General features: G+C 44.3%; 1 protein-coding gene across 1 annotated transcript; it reads left to right on the top strand.

Annotated features, from left to right (window-relative positions):
• The first annotated feature begins 946 nt into the window (after positions 1 to 946).
• LOC127345116 (G-type lectin S-receptor-like serine/threonine-protein kinase At2g19130) lies at positions 947 to 4,965 on the top strand. The gene is made up of 2 exons (XM_051371549.2): positions 947 to 1,233; positions 2,589 to 4,965. The coding sequence occupies exons 1-2, from the start codon at positions 1,035 to 1,037 to the stop codon at positions 4,805 to 4,807; spliced, it is 2,418 nt and encodes an 805-aa protein (XP_051227509.1). The 5' UTR covers positions 947 to 1,034; the 3' UTR covers positions 4,808 to 4,965.
• The last annotated feature ends 14,419 nt before the right edge of the window (positions 4,966 to 19,384 follow it).

The following is a 19,384-nucleotide window of genomic DNA, read 5'->3' as shown; positions in this document are numbered from 1 at the left end:
GGCAAGTTTGGGCACTGCCACCAGAGCGCGTTTTTATTCGTACAGGGGAAGAGTGGTTTTTAATGAGGCGGCCTGCTGCTATTTTAATATAGTGTTCTTACCTCAAAAAAAAGAGAGGCGGGGGGAGGGCATGGCGCAGACCGAGGGCCTGGCCGCCGCCCGCCACCAACCCCTGCCAAAGTGCTGCGGGGAAGAGCCGACGGAAGGAGGGAGACAGGCCGCCACCGCCCAACCCACCCGCGCCGACCGATCCGCCAGGGGACAGCCGCCGGGAGGAGAGGTCGCAGCGCCCGCCGTCGCCCATCCCATCCGATCTGCGCCTGCTCCGCCATGCGTCGAGGAGGTAGGATCCGGCCGCCGTTCATCACGCAGCGACGAGGAAGGGCCCCCGCCGCCGCCACGCCCCGTGGGTCTTCGCCCCGGCGGCGCTACCGGCGGCGGCGGCGGTTAGGGTTGGGAGGTGGGGTGCGGGAGGGAGGAGAGGTAGGGTTAGAGGGATCCAAGCTATGAGACATGCAACCTAGCGAGTCATCGAGAGATGAGGCAAAAACCATGGGCAAACGGTGAGCGCTTCGAGATCATGCGCAAGGCGAGGACGATGTCGCATCCACAACATGATCGGGGATGATTCAGTGATCTTTAATGTACATTTATTTGCCAGAAATCTTAGAAATACTTTCAAAATTTCATAAACCAAATTAATTTTGTATTGTTATTATTGTGGTTCCGCGGCACAGGACCGGCAATATGCTAGTATAAGATAATCTTAATAGGATGGAGGGAATATTTTGGTACTACTGGTAGGCTACTAGTGGAGATGTCAACTGGGCACCGAACGCGCGCATTAAGGAATCTTTCTCCTCTTGGCCGAAGACGGTAAGACCGGGGGTCGTCGCTGCCGAAGACGGAAGACCCAGGGTCATCCTCGAACTTCATTGTTGGGTGCTTTCGCTTTCGTTCCTCAACCTTTCTGGTATCTATATAACAGCTTTGTGCCTGGTACGTTGGTTCTTATCATCTATTGGATAGCAAAAATGCCGAGAATGGGGACGCCCGTCTTCTTCCCTGCATTCGTTCCCGCTCTCTTCCTCGTCATAGGACTTGTTGCTCTGCAAGGAGCCGTGTTACACGCCGGTGCCGCCGACATGCTCACCATCGACCGGCCCTTGTCCGGCACCCAGAGGTCACTGGTCTCCAAGCGTGGCCAGTTCGCGCTGGGATTTTTCCAGCCAGGTACGTACAAACCAAGACCAATATATGCATGTACCCCTCTTTCTTCGTCTCTTTGATTTGTCCACCTTGTAATTTAACCTCTTGCATGCATGTAAAAATTGCCTAAAACAACAACTACCTTTTGGTTCATAAACAAAGACGCACACCATGTTTGGTAGTACTTCCTCCGGGGTCCCAAAATCAATTTTTCTAATTTTGAATGTATAGTCTAGATCGATACATCTAAAATTTAGACAAATCTACAATATCCTTTTTCTCTTCTTGGGGCCGTGGTTGTATTTTTTCTTCTCAAACTTCTTTGTCCTTTCTTTGTTGTCCCTTACCTCGCGATGAATTTAGATCATGATTCATCTCACTTAGCACTTTAGCAGGGTTGACATATAAGCCTAGACACTACGGGCACAGTCGAGGTGCTGACGGCACAATCAGGAAGGCTGTCGGCCTGTGCCAATGGCCACCGGCGGCACAACATTACTTGGCACAGCCATCAGGTTGTTGGCACAACTCCCAGACCGACAGCCAGAGCGAGCCGTCGGCACAGGGTAGGTGGTCCCGTCAGAGGCTAATAACCGTTAGCCCAAGGAAGGTCCTGTGCCAAGGGACATCGTCGTCCAGCCACAACAGTGTATGCCAACGTCAATGCTAGTCGTCATTAATTACCTGTCGCGGTATATTTTTATCTTAATCAACTGAATCGATTCCATTGAAAATTAGCAAGAGCGTTATGGGTGGTAATTAAAAGTAGTTGATACTCTTTTGCAATGTCTTGGATAGACCTGCTTCCACCCTCTCCATCTCGTTCCATTCTTCGGTTCACCCAGTGTAATCTTGTTTAGAAAGGGTAACTTCGTACGAACTAAACTTCCAAGTGCATGAACTATTATTTCCTTGTCCAAATCAGATTAATCATGACCGTGAAATATAACCGAGATTCATTTTTAAAAGTATATATATTACAAAAAAAAAGCACAATCCAACAACCCTAAACTGAGCCTAAGTCAACAGTTCTGATAATTGAACATTTCATTCAATGAAACCGAGTGAATGCATATGTAGAGCAGCGCAATGCGCACGCGCGCACACACCCGTTAGAAATAGCTGTTTTTACCTGATTTAAATCTCCATTTACTCAATTTTGTAGGATACAAATTCAATGCTTGATATTTAGAAATAAGAATTTCTCTACCTAGCTAACTGGAGTTCAAAAATTCAATGCTTGGCATTTTCAATTTGGAAACATATTCTCTACTCAGTTAGAAATAAAGGCATGCTAAATAAATAAATAAAAACTGAGGCTCCCAAAAGAATTTCAATACCTCCATCACGCCTTCACATTTCCTTATGATGTGCAACAGGTAACACAGCGCCTTGGTACATCGGCATATGGTACAACCGAATGCCGGAGAAGGTATCTGTGTGGGTCGCAAATAGGGACTCTCCGGTCTCTAATCCAGAGTCGTCACGCCTAACCATAGCAATAGATGGTAATATGGTCCTCCTTGATGATTCAGGGTCGGCGGTCTGGTCTACCAACTTGACAACCATCACCTCTTCGACGGTTGGTGTCATCCTCGACACTGGCAACCTTGTCCTAGCAGACGCATCCAACACCTCCAACATCCTGTGGCAAAGCTTTGACCATTGCGGCAACACATGGCTCCCTGGCGGCAAGCTAGGCCGCGGCAAGCTCAGCGGCGGGTGCACACGTCTAGTATCCTGGAAGACTTCCACTGACCCAGCATCAGGGTTGTTCTCCCTCGTACTGGACCCGAACGGCACGAGCCAGTTCTTCTTCATATGGAATAGTACCCAGCAGTACCAGACCAGCGGCAACTGGACTGGCCACAGTTTCTCCAGCATGCCGGAGATGAATCCCACCATTGGCTACCCCAACTCGATGTACACATTCGACTACGTCGATGGTGCAAATGAGAGCTACGCCGTTTATGGTGTCAAGAGTGGCGGGCTCGTCACGAGATTTATCATGGACGTGACAGGGGTTATTAATGTCATCAGGTGGTCGGAGAGCGCCAAGGATTGGATGGTAACCTTGTCGAAGCCCCATACACAGTGCGATGTGTACTCGTTGTGTGGGTCTTTCAGTGTCTGCACCGAGAATGCATTCTCATCTTGCAGTTGCCTTCGTGGTTTTAAAGAGCAATACCAGGGCCAGTGGTCAAAGGGCGATCATACTCAAGGATGCAGAAGAAATGTTGCCCTTCAGGCCAACAGCAACGGATCACGGAGTGATAAGTTCTACACTATGGTTGATGTGGAATTACCTAGCAATGCACACAACATCGTCGCAGCAAGTAGTAATCAGAACTGTGAGCTTGCGTGTCTAAGCAGCCGTGACTGCACTGCTTATTCGTTCAACGGCAGCTGCTCACTTTGGTACAAGGACCTTATCAACCTACAAGATTTGAGCAGTGCTGCTACTGGTACTAAAGGTGTTTCCATTCAAATTCGTTTGGCTGCATCCGAATTCTCTAATAGAAATAATGCAAAGAAATTGGCCATTATAATCACCATTGCTACTATCAGTGTTACATTAATAGTTGTTGCTTCAGTTTTCCTGGCGAGGAAGATGTTTAAAGAGGTGGCGCATGTCGATGGCTCACTGATTGCATTCAGATATCGAGATGTGCAAACTCTGACCAAAAACTTCTCCAATAAGCTCGGAGGAGGCGCCTTTGGTTCGGTGTTCAAAGGGTTACTACCTGAAGGAACCTTGGTGGCTGTGAAGAAGCTGGAAGGATTTCGTCAAGGGGAGAAGCAGTTCCGTGCGGAGGTGAGCACACTTGGAACCATTCGCCATGTCAACCTAATTCGACTGCTCGGATTTTGTTCAGAGAGAACACGCAAGCTACTCATCTACGAGTACATGCCAAACACCTCACTGGACAGATTCCTCTTCGGGAGTAGCCATCAACCTGTGCTAAGCTGGAGTACCAGGTACCAGATCGCGCTGGGAGTAGCAAGAGGATTACACTATCTCCATGAGAGATGCAGGGACTGCATCATCCACTGTGACATCAAACCTGAAAACATACTGCTGAGTGACACCTTTGTGCCTAAAGTTGCAGATTTCGGGCTCGCAAAACTCATGGGCCACGACTTCAGCCGTGTCCTGACAACGATGAGAGGAACCGTTGGATACCTGGCGCCAGAGTGGATAGCAGGCACGGCCATCACGACCAAGGCAGATGTTTATAGCTACGGCATGATGTTGTTTGAGATTGTCTCGGGCAGGAGGAACGTGATCAAGCGCCAGGACGGCACGCTGGATTTTTTCCCGTTGCTGGCCGCGACGAAGGTAACTGAAGGAGAGCTGGAAGGACTTGTGGATACCTTGCTGGACTGCAACGTGAACCCAGCCGAGGTGGAGAGGGCCTGCAAGGTCGCGTGCTGGTGCGTCCAGGACGACGAGGGAGCTAGGCCGTCCATGGCGACGGTCGTGCAGGCTCTTGAGGGGCTGGTTGAGGTCAACGTCCCGCCGGTGCCGAGATCGCTCAAACTTCTGGCTAACCAGACGACTTACGTGGAGTTCTATTCAAAGCTACCATCGGAATGAGCTTTGCTTCACGTGTCCAAACCACGTTAGCAGTGAATTGTACGTATGTAAGCAACTAAGCATATGTTATGTTAAACTATCTACTACACTGTACCGTAAATTTTGAAGTCTGAGGCGCTGCAATCGTCATCAATAAATTCAGTATCTAGTTAATTATTTCGCGGTGTTGTTATGTTATCTTTGATAGAATTGTCCGGTGTATATATTCTTGTCTTCCAGACTCCAGTGCATCATCGAATGCATCCGGGTTACTGCGGTTACGCCACATTACCACCTCCATTATGAATGGATCACCGCGCTGCCGTCGCCGGCGAGATAACCACCAAGACACCTTTTTTTTCTAGAACTCTCTCTTCATGCTCTGTTAATACAAAAGAAAGTGCGCGAGAAAGATAATCTGAACACTAAAAAGTTCAGACTCAACACTACAGACTATAGCGCATGCAGAGATAATGGCCGTGTTGCAGACACACAAATCAGATATTCAACTGGGCGCGGAAGATAAACTGTCAACTGCGTCAAAATACTCTCATGATCGATTTGATGGTGTAGTAAATAATATTCCTAAAACCTCTCTAACTGAGTCCAAGAATATCACTATATCAGGTTAGTTGTATGATCGGTAGAGGTTTCTGGGTTAACGATGGGGACTTCCATCGGTTGCGCGTTGATATATATATGCCAACATCGGCAGAGATAAGTACACGGAAGGTTACTACAAACAGAGAAAAGAAAGAGATGATCCTGATCTTATAGTTACGATCGGATCATCACAAATACATCGGAACTTCTATCTATCTATATCTGAACTTCTGTCAGGGTTGATGATAGGGCAAAGGTGGGTGATCTTTCGATGAGAGTGTGATAGCGTCGATTTGTTGGTGGAGTTCGTGCTTGACGATCCGACTACACGTGCAAAGCTCGTGCGCCAATGCAATCGCTAGGACAATCTCCGGCAGTTACTGATCTTGCGGATGCACGATCAGCCTGACCAGCGAGGGTCTTAATTCCTACCTGAAATCGAGAACAAGTAAGAACTAATGATGCAATCAGAATATTGCGGATATAGATGAAAGCTTTATTGAAAAAGGAGGGATTCCAAATAGTCGGTCTTGTTCTGGGCGTTGGCCTCAAAAGAAGTACACGAGAGTTGTAGCGATGGCTAACTTTTAATCTAATCAAAATCCGAGTCTAAACGTGACGGCTATGGGGGTATTTAAAGGAGGAAAAGGTGGGGTTTCGGCCAGCCATACATATGGTGGCCGAACCAAACCCTAGAAGGCCTTTCCCCCTTCAATACGGACTCTAAAAAATGGCTGACTTAATTCCTGCGAAAATGACATGGGCCTGGCCCAAAACTAAAGGTGACGCAGCACCGTATTATGCTATGGACGAAATTACGAAGTGGAGAACTCTATATTTCGTCCATGTCTTCATCTCTTCTTATGGTGGCTTCAAAGTTCTGAAATCTCCACTTGCGGTGTCCTCTTCAATCCTCAAATGCTTGCTGCCATCTCCTCCATGTGTGATCATGCTCCAATGCTTGTCCTCCTCATCCATGCTAGGTCCATCATTCCTAAGAGTAACAAACATATCTGATTTAGGCAGCATCATATTCTCATGTATATGAGGAATAGTTCCAAGAAACGAAAGTACCTGATAGTTAAGTTGTTGGCACGAGCTCGAGTGATTGGTCCTTATATTTGTGTGGCTGTAGGTACAGTGGTTGTACCAATAGATGGGATGTCCTCATCAGTTGAACTGAACTTCCGTGTCATAACAGATCTTCTAACACCCCTCCTCAATCACAGCCTTCTTAAAGTTGAGGTTGTACTTGAATCCTTCAAACTGCCGAGCTGGTAAAGCTTTTGTGAAACCATCTGCCACCTGATCCTTTGATGGAATGAATCTAATCTTGAGCTATTTATTTGCTACTCTTTCTCTTACAAAATGACAATCAATTTCAATATGTTTAGTCCTAGCATGAAAGATAGGATTAGCAGAAAGATATGTAGCACCCATATTATCACACCATAAGCATGAAATTTCATTTCTTCGGATTCCCAGTTCTTTCGATAAAGACTCAATCCATATGACTTCTGCTGTAGCATTTGCCAGAGATTTGTATTCAGCTTTTGTGCTTGATCTTGACACTGTTGCTTGTTTTCTAGCACTCCAAGAAATTAAGTTGGGTCCAAAGTATACAACAAAACCTCCTATAGATCTCCTATCATCTACACATCCTGCCCAATCTGCATCTGAGAAGGCACTAACTAGTGTAGAAGAAGATCTCTTTACTGATGTCCAATGTACAGTAGTGGGAGCATGAAGAAACTGGCATACCTTGTTGACAGAAAAAGCTATGTCTGGCCTGGTAAGGGTCAAATACTGTAATGCTCCAACAATACTTCTATACCTTGTACTATCTTCTGGTCCTAGAAGTTCACCTTCAGTGACAGAAAGCTTCTCTGATGCTGATAATGGAGTAGGTAGCATCTTGCACTCTTTTAATCCAACACTGTTGAGCAAATTTGAAGCATGTTTTTCTTGGGTTAATATAATACCTTGATTAATTTTATTTACCTCAATTCCCAAGAAGAAGTGTAGATCACCAAGATCCTTTAATGCAAAAGCTGAGCTAAGGTCTTGAAGGAGTGCACTGACTACTTTGTTGGAGGAGTTAGTAACAATAATGTCATCAATTTATACTAGCACAAACATAATAATGCCTGACTTATTATATATAAAGAGTGATGTATCTGCCTTTGATGCTAGAAAACCAAGTTCTTGTAGTTTTTAACTTAACTTTGAGACCATGCTCTTGGTGCTTGTTTCAACCCATAAAGTGACTTATCAAGTTTACACACATGATAGGGTGCATTAGGATTTTCATAACCAGGCTGCTTCATATATACCTCATCTTACAGAACACCATGAAGAAACGCATTCTTCGCATCTAGTTGCCTCAAGCTCCATCCTCTTGATACTGAAACAGCTAGAACAAGTCTAATAGTAGCAGCTTTAACAACAGGACTAAAAGTGTCTTCATAGTCTATACCATATCGTTGTTTAAAACCTTTTGCCACTAATCTAGCCTTATATCTATCAATAGTACCATCAGCTTTCCTTTTAATCCTATAGACCCATTTACAATCTATTAAATTTGTTCCCTTTTTATATGGTACTAGACGCCATGTTTTATTTTCTATTAAAGCCTTATACTCATCATTCATAGCTTCTTTCCACTTTTTATCAGCTAAAGCTAACCGCAAAGTTTCAGGTTCATTTGTGGAGCAAGATAAGCCATACCTCACAGTTCCATCGGTATAAATTTTTGGTTTGGCATGACCAGTTTTGGACCTTGTTACTCGGGCTAGAGGTGCTGCTGGTTGCACTGCAGATCCACCGCGCACAGAAGATCCAGTGGTTGGCGCTTGATCCGAGGCTGCAAAGGACCGCGATCAGGTCGGAGACGCACTCCCGCGCGATGGGCTTGACGCATGCCACGCGGCGTCGTTCTGGTGGTCACCAGCGTGTGGCGACGCGGTTGATGGCGACTGGCCTGCGCGCGTGTCAGGCGCATGCATGCGCCTGTGGGACTCCGTGACGGGACCGCGCGACGTGTCGCCCACGGTAGATCGAAAGGAACCCGCTGAAGCCTCCCCGGACCCCGACGCAGATTCTTCTCTGCTGTCCGAGGTTTCCGTGATCCGAGGCGAATCAGCCTCGTGTCTTGTGCGATTTTGGCTGGCTTCCAAGTCTGCTCCGTTTGGCCGTGTTTCTGGTCTGTTTTGCATGAAATTTTCACCTGCATTTTGTTGTTCCTGCAGGACACTTGCAACACCAGGGATTACTGAAACATTAGGTGTTAGATCAGTGCAATGTTGTGCCCCCTCTTGAGCTAACACGGGTGGGTTTTCAAGAGATTCTGGTAGAAGAAGAATTTCTTGACGAAGGCGGGTACCAGCATTGGATTGGAGGCTAGCAAAGGGAAACACCGTTTCATCAAACACAACATCACATGAAATATAAACACGACCAGAAGTGATGTCTAGACACTTGACGCCTTTGTGCATGTGACTATAGCCAAGAAAGACGCATTGTTTGGAACGAAAGGCTAGTTTTCTTTGATTGAAGGGGCGAAGATTAGGCCAACATGCACAACCAAAAACACGAAGAGAAGCATAATCTGATGTTTTGTGAAGTAGTCGTTCCATGGGTGTTTCATGATTAATGACTTTGCTAGGCAACATGTTAATGAGATGTGTAGCAATCAAGAAGGCTTCATCCCAGAATTTGAGTGGCATGGATGCATCTGCGAGAAGAGCAAGGCCTACTTCAACAATGTGGCGATGCTTTCTTTCAGCAAAACCGTTTTGCTGGTGTGCATGGGGGCATGACACATGGTCCTCAATGCCTATTTTTCGAAAAAAGGAATTTAATTTCTCATATTCACCACCCCAATCAGATTGGATGGTTAGAATTTTTCTATCAAATTGGCGTTCAACAAGTTTCTGAAAATTATGAAACACTTGGAAGACATCAGATTTTTTCTTGAGAAGAGAAATCCATGAAAATTTACTAAAATCATCGATGAAGCTTACATAGTACTCATATTTCCCTACAGACATAGGTGTTGGTCCCCATACATCGGAGAACACAAGTTACATGGGATAGGTAGATGCACTAGTAGACCTCACATAAGGAAGTTGGTGGCTTTTGGCTCTTTGACAAGAGTCACAAACCGACTCAATGCTAGATTTATTTGAATAAGGGAGTTCATAATTGCTCAGAACTTATTGAACAATACGAAAAGAAGGATGTCCTAAACGACTATGCCATCTGATAGCTGAAGGCTTGGAGATGCTAAAGGCATGTTTATTCTTGATGGATGGTGACCATGCACACATCGTCCTTTAAGCAGAATTTTCTTCGTTGCCTGATCCTTGACATAAAAATACCACGGGTCAAATTCAATAAATACTTGATTATCTCTAGTAAAGCGATGAACTGAGACAATATTTTTGTTGGTATGTGGAACATGAAGAACATTTTTTATATGCAAGGATTTAGAGGGGGTTTTCACAATTGCATGACCAACATGGCTAATGTTCATACCTTGCCCATTGGCCGCATGAATCTGCTCACGGCCGGTGTATTTCTCCTTCATGGTGAGCTTGTTGAGCTCACCGGTGATGTGGTCGGTGGCACCCTTGTCACCATACCAGTTGGTGTCCACGCCGTATGATGCAACGTTGGCGCCCTTCTCCTCTTCTTCTTCATCCTCGGAGTAGCGGTGCCAGCACTTCCAGGCCTCATGGCCCAGCTTGCCTCAGATTTTGCAGGTGACAAGATCACGGTCCTTGTGGCCGCTCCTGCCACCTCCACGACGGCTGATACGTCTCCAACGTATCGATAATTTCTTATGTTCCATTCCACATTATTGATGATATCTACATGTTTTATACACATTATATGTCGTATTTATGCATTTTCCGGCACTAACCTATTAACGAGATGCCAAAGAGCCAGTTGTTGTTTTCTGCTGTTTTTGGTTTCAGAAATCCTAGTAAGGAAATATTCTCAGAATTGGACGAAATCAACGCCCAGGGTCCTATTTTTGCACGAAGCTTCCAGAAGACCGAGGGGGAAAGGAAGTGGGGCCACGAGGCGCCAACACAACAGGGCGGCGCGGCCTGGCCCTTGGCCGCGCGGCCCTGGCGTGTGGGGCCCTCGTGTGGCCCCCCGCGTTGCCCTTCCGCCTACTTAAAGCCTTCGTCGTGAAACCCCCAGTACCGAGAGCCACGATACGGAAAACCTTACTGAGACGCCGCCGCCGCCAATCCCATCTCGGGGGATTCTGGAGATCGCCTCCGGCACCCTGCCGGAGAGGGGAATCATCTCCCGGAGGACTCTTCACCGCCATGGTCGCCTCCGGAGTGATGAGTGAGTAGTTCACCCCTGGACTATGGGTCCATAGCAGTAGCTAGATGGTTGTCTTCTCCTCATGTGCTTCATTGTCGGATCTTGTGAGCTGTCTAACATGATCAAGATCATCTATCTGTAATTCTATATGTTGTGTTTGTCGGGATCCGATGGATAGAGAATACTATGTTATGTTGATTATCAATCTATTACCTATGTGTTGTTTATGATCTTGCATGCTCTCCGTTATTAGTAGAGGCTCTGGCCAAGTTTTTGCTCTTAACTCCAAGAGGGAGTATTTATGCTCGATAGTGGGTTCATGCCTCCATTAAATGCAGGACGATGTGAGAAAGTTCTAAGGTTGTGGATGTGCTGTTGCCACTAGGGATAAAACATTGATGCTATGTCCAAGGATGTAGTTATTGATTACATTACGCACCATACTTAATGCAATTGTCTGTTGTTTACAACTTAATACTGGAAGGGGTTCGGATGATAACCTGAAGGTAGACTTTTTAGGCATAGATGCATGCTGGATAGCGGTCTATGTACTTTGTCGTAATGCCCAATTAAATCTCACAATACTCATCATATCATGTATGTGCATGGTCATGCCCTCTCTATTTGTCAATTGCCCGACTGTAATTTGTTCACCCAACATGCTATTTATCTTATGGGAGAGACACCTCTAGTGAACTGTGGACCCCGGTCCATTCTTTTACATTGAATACAATCTGCTGCAATACTTGTTCTACTGTTTTCTGCAAACAATCATCATCCACACTATACATCTAATCCTTTGTTACAGCAAGCCGATGAGATTTACAACCTCACTGTTTCGTTGGGGCAAAGTACTTTGGTTGTGTTGTGCAGGTTCCACGTTGGCGCCGGAATCCCTGGTGTTGCGCCGCACTACATCTCGCCGCCATCAACCTTCAACGTGCTTCTTGGCTCCTCCTGGTTCGATAAACCTTGGTTTCTTTCTGAGGGAAAACTTGCTACTGTGTGCAATATACCTTCCTCTTGGGGTTCCCGACGAACGTGTGTGTTACACGCCATCAAGCTCTTTTTCTGGCGCCATTGCCGGGGAGATCAAGACACGCTGCAAGGGGAGTCTCCACAATCCAATCTCTTTACTTTGTTTTTGTCTTGCTTTATTTTATTTACTACTTTGTTTGCTGCGTTATATCAAAATACAAAAAAATTAGTTGCTAGTTTTACTTTATTTACTATCTTGTTCTCTATATCTAAAACACAAAAAAATTAGTTACTTGCATTTTACTTTTGTTACCATGTCTAGTTCTGCACCTGTTACTTCTTCACCTGAGGAATTAGTCTTCACTTTTAAACAAGGGGATGAGGAGAGTTTTAAAGATGCTTGGTCTAGAATTTTTGATTCTTATCGAAAAGTTGAACCTCAAATGACTCTAAGTTTGCTCCTTAGTAATTTTTATTTTGGTCTTATGATTCGCTATAGATATGCCTTGGATGCTGTAGTGGGAGGAGATTTCCTTCATTGCAATGGGGATCAAGCTTTTAATGCCATAAAGAAGTTGGTTGCATCACATGATTCAGCTAAGAACTTTGATTCAGCCCTTATTAGCATTTATAATAGATTAAACACTCTTGAGACAAGTGCATCTCGCTTGAATGAAAATTATAGATATGTTCGTAACCGTCTTGATCAAGTTTTAGTGAACTCTGAACCTTCATTATGGGATCCTACTATTAAAATTGTTATCGGTGACCAAACTCTTCATGCCAATTGTGATATTATGTCTGAATTTTGCTTAATGTCTAAGAGTATTCATGAATCTTTGAAACTTTGGGGATTCATTGAAGGGGGAGAAGGAATAACTCTTATTGATAACTCTGTTATAATTCCTAAAGGAATAGCTGCGGGTGTGCATACGACCGTTCTTGGGAGAACAATATCCATTGATTATCTTGTTATTGAATGTGCAGTAACAGGACAAATCACACTCGGAAGATCCCTGCTGAAACTATTGGGAGCAGTCATAGATATGGGAGAAGGCACCCTAAAATTCACCTCTACATCGGGGGGTAGACATATATTCCCAAAATCAAAGAGTAAGAAAAAGAACAAGAAAGGTAAGGGTAAAGCCCAAGGTAATGTCGATATTCCATCTCTTGATAATACTTGATACACACTTTCTGCGCCTAGCTGAAAGGCGTTAAAGAAAAGCGCTTATGGGAGACAACCCATGTTTTTACTACAGTACTTTTATTTTATATTTGAGTCTTGGAAGTTGTTTACTACTGTAGCAACCTCTCCTTATCTTAGTTTTGTGCATTGTTGTGCCAAGTAAAGTCTTTGATAGTAAGGTTCATACTAGATTTGGATTACTGCGCACTAACAGATTTCTTTGCTGTCACGAATTTCGACCTGCCTCTCTGTAGGTAGCTCAGAAAAATATGCCAATTTACGTGCATGATCCTCAGATATGTACGCAACTTTCATTCAATTTGGGCATTTTCATTTGAGCAAGTCTGGTGCCATTTTAAAATTCATATTTACGAACTGTTCTGTTTTGACAGATTCTGCCTTTTATTTCGCATTGCCTCTTTTGCTATGTTGGATGAATTTCTTTGATCCATTAATGTCCAGTAGCTTTATGCAATGTCCAGAAGTGTTAAGAATGATTATGTCACCTCTGAACATATAAATTTTTATTGTGCACTAACCCTCTAATGAGTTGTTTCGAGTTTGGTGTGGAGGAAGTTTTCAAGGATCAAGAGAGGGAAATGATGCAATATGTTCAAGGAGAGTGAAAGCTCTAAGCTTGGGGATGCCCCGGTGGTTCACCCCTGCATATTTTAAGAAGACTCAAGCGTCTAAGCTTGGGGATGCCCAAGGCATCCCCTTCTTCATCGACAACATTATCAGGTTCCTCCCCTGAAACTATATTTTTATTCCATCACATCTTATGTACTTTGCTTGGAGCGTCGGTTTGTTTTTGTTTTTGTTTTTGTTTTTGTTTGAATAAATGGATCCTAGCATTCATTGTGTGGGAGAGAGACACGCTCCGCTGTTGCATATGGACAAATATGTCCTTAGGCTTTACTCATAGTATTCATGGCGAAGGTTGAATCTTCTTCGTTAAATTGTTATATGGTTGGAATCGGAAAATGCTACATGTAGTAATTCTAAAATATCTTGAATAATATTATACTTGGCAATTGTTGTGCTCATGTTTAAGCTCTTGCATCATATACTTTGCACCTATTAATTAAGAAACACATAGAGCTTGCTAAAATTTGGTTTGCATATTTGGTCTCTCTAAAGTCTAGATAATTTCTAGTATTGAGTTTTGAATAACAAGGAAGACGGTGTAGAGTCTTATAATGTTTACAATATGTCTTTTATGTGAGTTTTGCTGCACCGGTTCATCCTTGTGTTTGTTTCAAATAACCTTGCTAGCCTAAACCTTGTATCGAGAGGGAATACTTCTCATGCATCCAAAATCCTTGAGCCAACCACTATGTCATTTGTGTCCACCATACCTACCTACTACATGGTATTTCTCCGCCATTCCAAAGTAAATTGCTTGAGTGCTATCTTTAAAATTTCCATCATTCGCCTTTGCAATATATAGCTCATGGGACAAAATAGCCTTAAAAACTATTGTGGTATTGAATATGTACTTATGCACTTTATCTCTTATTAAGTTGCTTGTTGTGCGATAACCATGTTTCTGGGGACGCCATCAACTCTTTGTTGAATATCATGTGAGTTGCTATGCATGTCCGTCTTGTCTGAAGTAAGGGAGATTTACCACTCATTTAAATGGTTAGAGCATGCATATTGTTAGAGAAGAACATTGGGCCGCTAACTAAAGCCATGAATCATGGTGGAAGTTTCAGTTTTGGACAAATATCCTCAATCTCATATGAGAACATTAATTGTTGCTACATGCTTATGCATAAAAGAGGAGTCCATTATCTGTTGTCTATGTTGTCCCGGTATGGATGTCTAAGTTGAGAATAATCAAAAGCGAGAAATCCAAATGCGAGCTTTCTCCTTAGACCTTTGTACAGGCGGCATAGAGGTACCCCTTTGTGACACTTGGTTAAAACATGTGTATTGCGATGATAATCCTGGTGATCCGAGCTAATTAGGACAAGGTGCGGGCACTATTGGTATACTATGCATGAGGCTTGCAACTTGTAAGATATAATTTACATGATACATATGCTTTATTACTACCGTTGACAAAATTGTTTCATGTTTTCAAAACCAAAGCTCTAGCACAAATATAGCAATTGATGCTTTCCTCTTTGAAGGACCTTTCTTTTACTTTTATGTTGAGTCAGTTCACATATCTCTCTCCACTTCAAGAAGCAAACACTTGTGTGAACTGTGCATTGATTCCTACATACTTGCATATTCCACTTGTTATATTACTCTATGTTGACAATTATCCATGAGATATACATGTTATAAGTTGAAAGCAACCGCTGAAACTTAATCTTCCTTTGTGTTGCTTCAATACCTTTACTTTGATTTATTGCTTTATGAGTTAACTCTTATGCAAGACTTATTGATGCTTGTCTTGAAGTACTATTCATGAAAAGTCTTTGCTTTATGATTCATTTGTTTACTCATGTCATTACCATTGTTTTGATCGCTGCATTCATTACATATGCTTACAATAGTATGATCAAGGTTATGATGGCATGTCACTCCAGAAATTATCTTTGTTATCGTTTACACCTTTCGGGACGAGCAGGAACTAAGCTTGGGGATGTTGATACGTCTCCGACGTATCGATAATTTCTTATGTTCCATGCCACATTATTGATGATATCTACATGTTTTATACACATTATATGTCGTATTTATGCATTTTCCGGCACTAACCTATTAACGAGATGCCGAAGAGCCGATTCTTTGTTTTACGCTGTTTTTGGTTTCAGAAATCCTAGTAAGGAAATATTCTCGGAATTGGACAAAATCAACGCCCAGGGTCCTATTTTTGCACGAAGCTTCCAGAAGACTGAGGGGGAAAGGAAGTGGGGCCACGAGGCGCCGACACAACAGGGCGGCGCGGCCTGGCCCTTGGCCGCGCGGCCCTGGCATGTGGGGCCCACGTGTGGCCCCCCGCGTTGCCCTTCCGCCTACTTAAAGCCTTCGTCGCGAAACCCCCAGTACCGAGAGCCACGATACGGAAAACCTTACTGAGACGCCGCCGCCGCCAATCCCATCTCGGGGGATTCTGGAGATCGCCTCCAGCACCCTGCCGGAGAGGGGAATCATCTCCCGGAGGACTCTTCACCGCCATGGTCGCCTCCGGAGTGATGAGTGAGTAGTTCACCCCTGGACTATGGGTCCATAGCAGTAGCTAGATGGTTGTCTTCTCCTCATGTGCTTCATTGTCGGATCTTGTGAGCTGCCTAACATGATCAAGATCATCTATCTGTAATTCTATATGTTGTGTTTGTCGGGATCCGATGGATAGAGAATACTATGTTATGTTGATTATCAATCTATTACCTATGTGTTGTTTATTATCTTGCATGCTCTCCGTTATTAGTAGAGGCTCTGGCCAAGTTTTTGCTCTTAACTCCAAGAGGGAGTATTTATGCTCGATAGTGGGTTCATGCCTCCATTAAATGCAGGACGGTGATGTAAAGTTCTAAGGTTGTGGATGTGCTGTTGCCACTAGGGATAAAACATTGATGCTATGTCCAAGGATGTAGTTATTGATTACATTACGCACCATACTTAATGCAATTGTCTGTTGTTTACCACTTAATACTGGAAGGGGTTCGGATGATAACCTGAAGGTGGACTTTTTAGGCATAGATGCATGCTGGATAGCGGTCTATGTACTTTGTCGTAATGCCCAATTAAATCTCACAATACTCATCATATCATGTATGTGCATGGTCATGCCCTCTCTATTTGTCAATTGCCCGACTGTAATTTGTTCACCCAACATGCTATTTATCTTATGGGAGAGACACCTCTAGTGAGCTGTGGACCCCGGTCCATTCTTTTACATTGAATACAATCTGCTGCAATACTTGTTCTACTGTTTTCTGCAAATAATCATCATCCACACTATATATCTAATCCTTTGTTACAGCAAGCCGGTGAGATTGACAACCTCACTGTTTCGTTGGGGCAAAATACTTTGGTTGTGTTGTGCAGGTTCCACGTTGGCGCCGGAATCCCTGGTGTTGCGCCGCACTACATCTCGCCGCCATCAACCTTCAACGTGTTTCTTGGCTCCTCCTGGTTCGATAAACCTTGGTTTCTTTCTGAGGGAAAACTTGCTACTGTGTGCAACATACCTTCCTCTTGGGGTTCCCAACGAACGTGTGTGTTACACGCCATCAACGGCCACCATTGCCGCCGCGCTGCTGACGACCATGGCTACGGCTGCTGTAGCCCCGGCCTCCTCTGCGTCCGCCGTGTCCACGCGGTCCGCCACATCCGCATTGCGCCGAGTTGACGGAGGAACCTCCGCCGGTGTCACCACCAAGCAGCTCGATGCGGCTGTCGTAGGCGCAGACCTGGGCGTACAGGTCGCCCACGGTGAGATCTTCTGCACCGCTGACCCCAATGGCGGCGAAGAGGGGGTTGTAGGATTCGTCGAGGCCGACGAGGAGATACTCGACGAGCTCTTCTTCGTCGATCGGCCGGCCCGCTGCAGCGAGCTTATCAGCTAAGCCCTTCATCTTGGTGAAGAACTGGGCCGTCGTCATGTTTTCCTTTTTTGTTTTGGCGAGGGTAACGCGCAGATTGGAGATGCGCGTTCTGGACTGGGAGGCGAACATTGACTTGATCGCGTTCCAGACATCTGCCGTTGTTTCCATCCCAATAACAGAGATGAGAATATCAGGTGAAAGAGTGTTTAGCAGGAACGATATAACCTGCTAATCCGTCGCCACCCATGCATCGTAGGCTGGGTTGGTCTCCTGGGACGACTCGCCGTCCTTTTCGACGGTGATGGTTTCTGGCGGAGCATCCGTCTTGGCGTCGATGAAGCTCGTCAGACGGGCTCCACGGATCAGCGGAAGGACTTGTGACTGCCAGAGAAGGTAGTTGGATCTGGTCAGCTTCTCGCTCACGGCTAGACCGGTTAGGGGGTTCGTCATGGCGACGGTGGTGGAGCGGCGAGGCTTGTAGATGTGTTTTAGGAAGTAGGCTCTGATACCATATGATCGGTAGAGGTTTTTGGGTTAACGATGGGGACTTCCATCGGTTGCGCGTTGATATATATATGCCAACATCGGCAGAGATAAGTACACAGAAGGTTACAACAAACAGAGAAAAGAAAGGGATGATCCTGATCTTATAGTTACGATCGGATCATCACAAATACATCGGAACTTCTATCTATCTCTATCCGAACTTCCGTTAGGGTTTAAGTGAACTTCCGTATCATAACAGATACTCTAACAAGTTGCCGGCGGTCAAATAGAGCAATCATCACGTCAAGGTACTGACAGGGATAGTTTCAGGAAAACGCTCAGGGTTTCGGATGCAAATCACTCAACAGAATACAATTAACAAATTGAATGTCGGGTACTATCAGCAGGAAAAGAAAAGTAGTGCAATGCTTGCACGCGATGAAAACGCAGATAATCGAGGATGGAAAGTTACATGTCCAAAACCTGTTTATCTATGAATTGGAGAATGGTGGAGACAACGTGACAAACACTGAACAAAATGCTTGAATTAATCATGTACTTCTAGTGCACTGCTAGCAGAATTTTTCTACTTTGGGTGCACATATCTTTTTTTTCTTTTCCAAAGGTTGCACATATCTCCTCATATTTACTGATAATTGAGAAAAAAATGGTATGCTACCCAGCAAAGTTCAACAAGAGTAAATGAAAAAGAAATGAAAGTAACTTTGCAGAATCATCATGCCTTATGCAGTTATGAGCATGCAAGCAACACCAACTATTTGTTAGCCTTTGGCGATTGATCTCTTAACAAGAAAGGTAACGGTCAATGTAGTTCACTCTCATATATAAAAGGTATTAGGAGCACGAGTATATTCTTCAGTAACCTGCATCAAGGAATGCATCAATATGATGTAAAGAGTGGCAACCAGACTTCTGGTCAATTTGTTTTGTGCAGCAGAAAAGCTTACTTCCACAAGACAGTCAATCAAATAGCCCTCATGGTTGGGTTTACATGCTTTTGAATTGTTTCTGTGAAATCAGCTGATGATCTTTTCCTAGTCTGGTGAGTGAAAAAACCGTTTTACCAACATATGATCTTTTGACTTTTGTTTCTTAGTTTTCTTTTCTTGTTTTTGGCTGTGTGCATCCGTAGTGCCATTAGGGTGGTGCGTTGTTGCAGAGGCTGGATGTAATTGGTATCTTCTTGATATTAATATATTTCCTTTATCGAAAATGTATATACATGCAAGAAGCAAGCAGCAGGCAAAACGCCTAGGACTCTTGAACATGTGTACAGAGATTAAGTCAGAACAGGCAGCCATCCATTTTGATCGAACTTGGTTTAGTCCATAGAAAGTCCATTGGAGGGAGGCTGGCTTCTGGCACCTGACATTTAAGTTTTAACAGAGCTACTATATCCTGGATCAATTCATACAACTCCTAACATTATCTTTGCACTGTTTACGGCATGCTCACACCAGTTTATGAAAT

This window comes from Lolium perenne, chromosome 3 (assembly GCF_019359855.2).
Source record: "Lolium perenne isolate Kyuss_39 chromosome 3, Kyuss_2.0, whole genome shotgun sequence".
NCBI lineage: Eukaryota > Viridiplantae > Streptophyta > Magnoliopsida > Poales > Poaceae > Lolium > Lolium perenne.
Note: the sequence above shows the minus strand (reverse complement) of the source record. Positions and strands in the feature narration are given on the sequence as shown.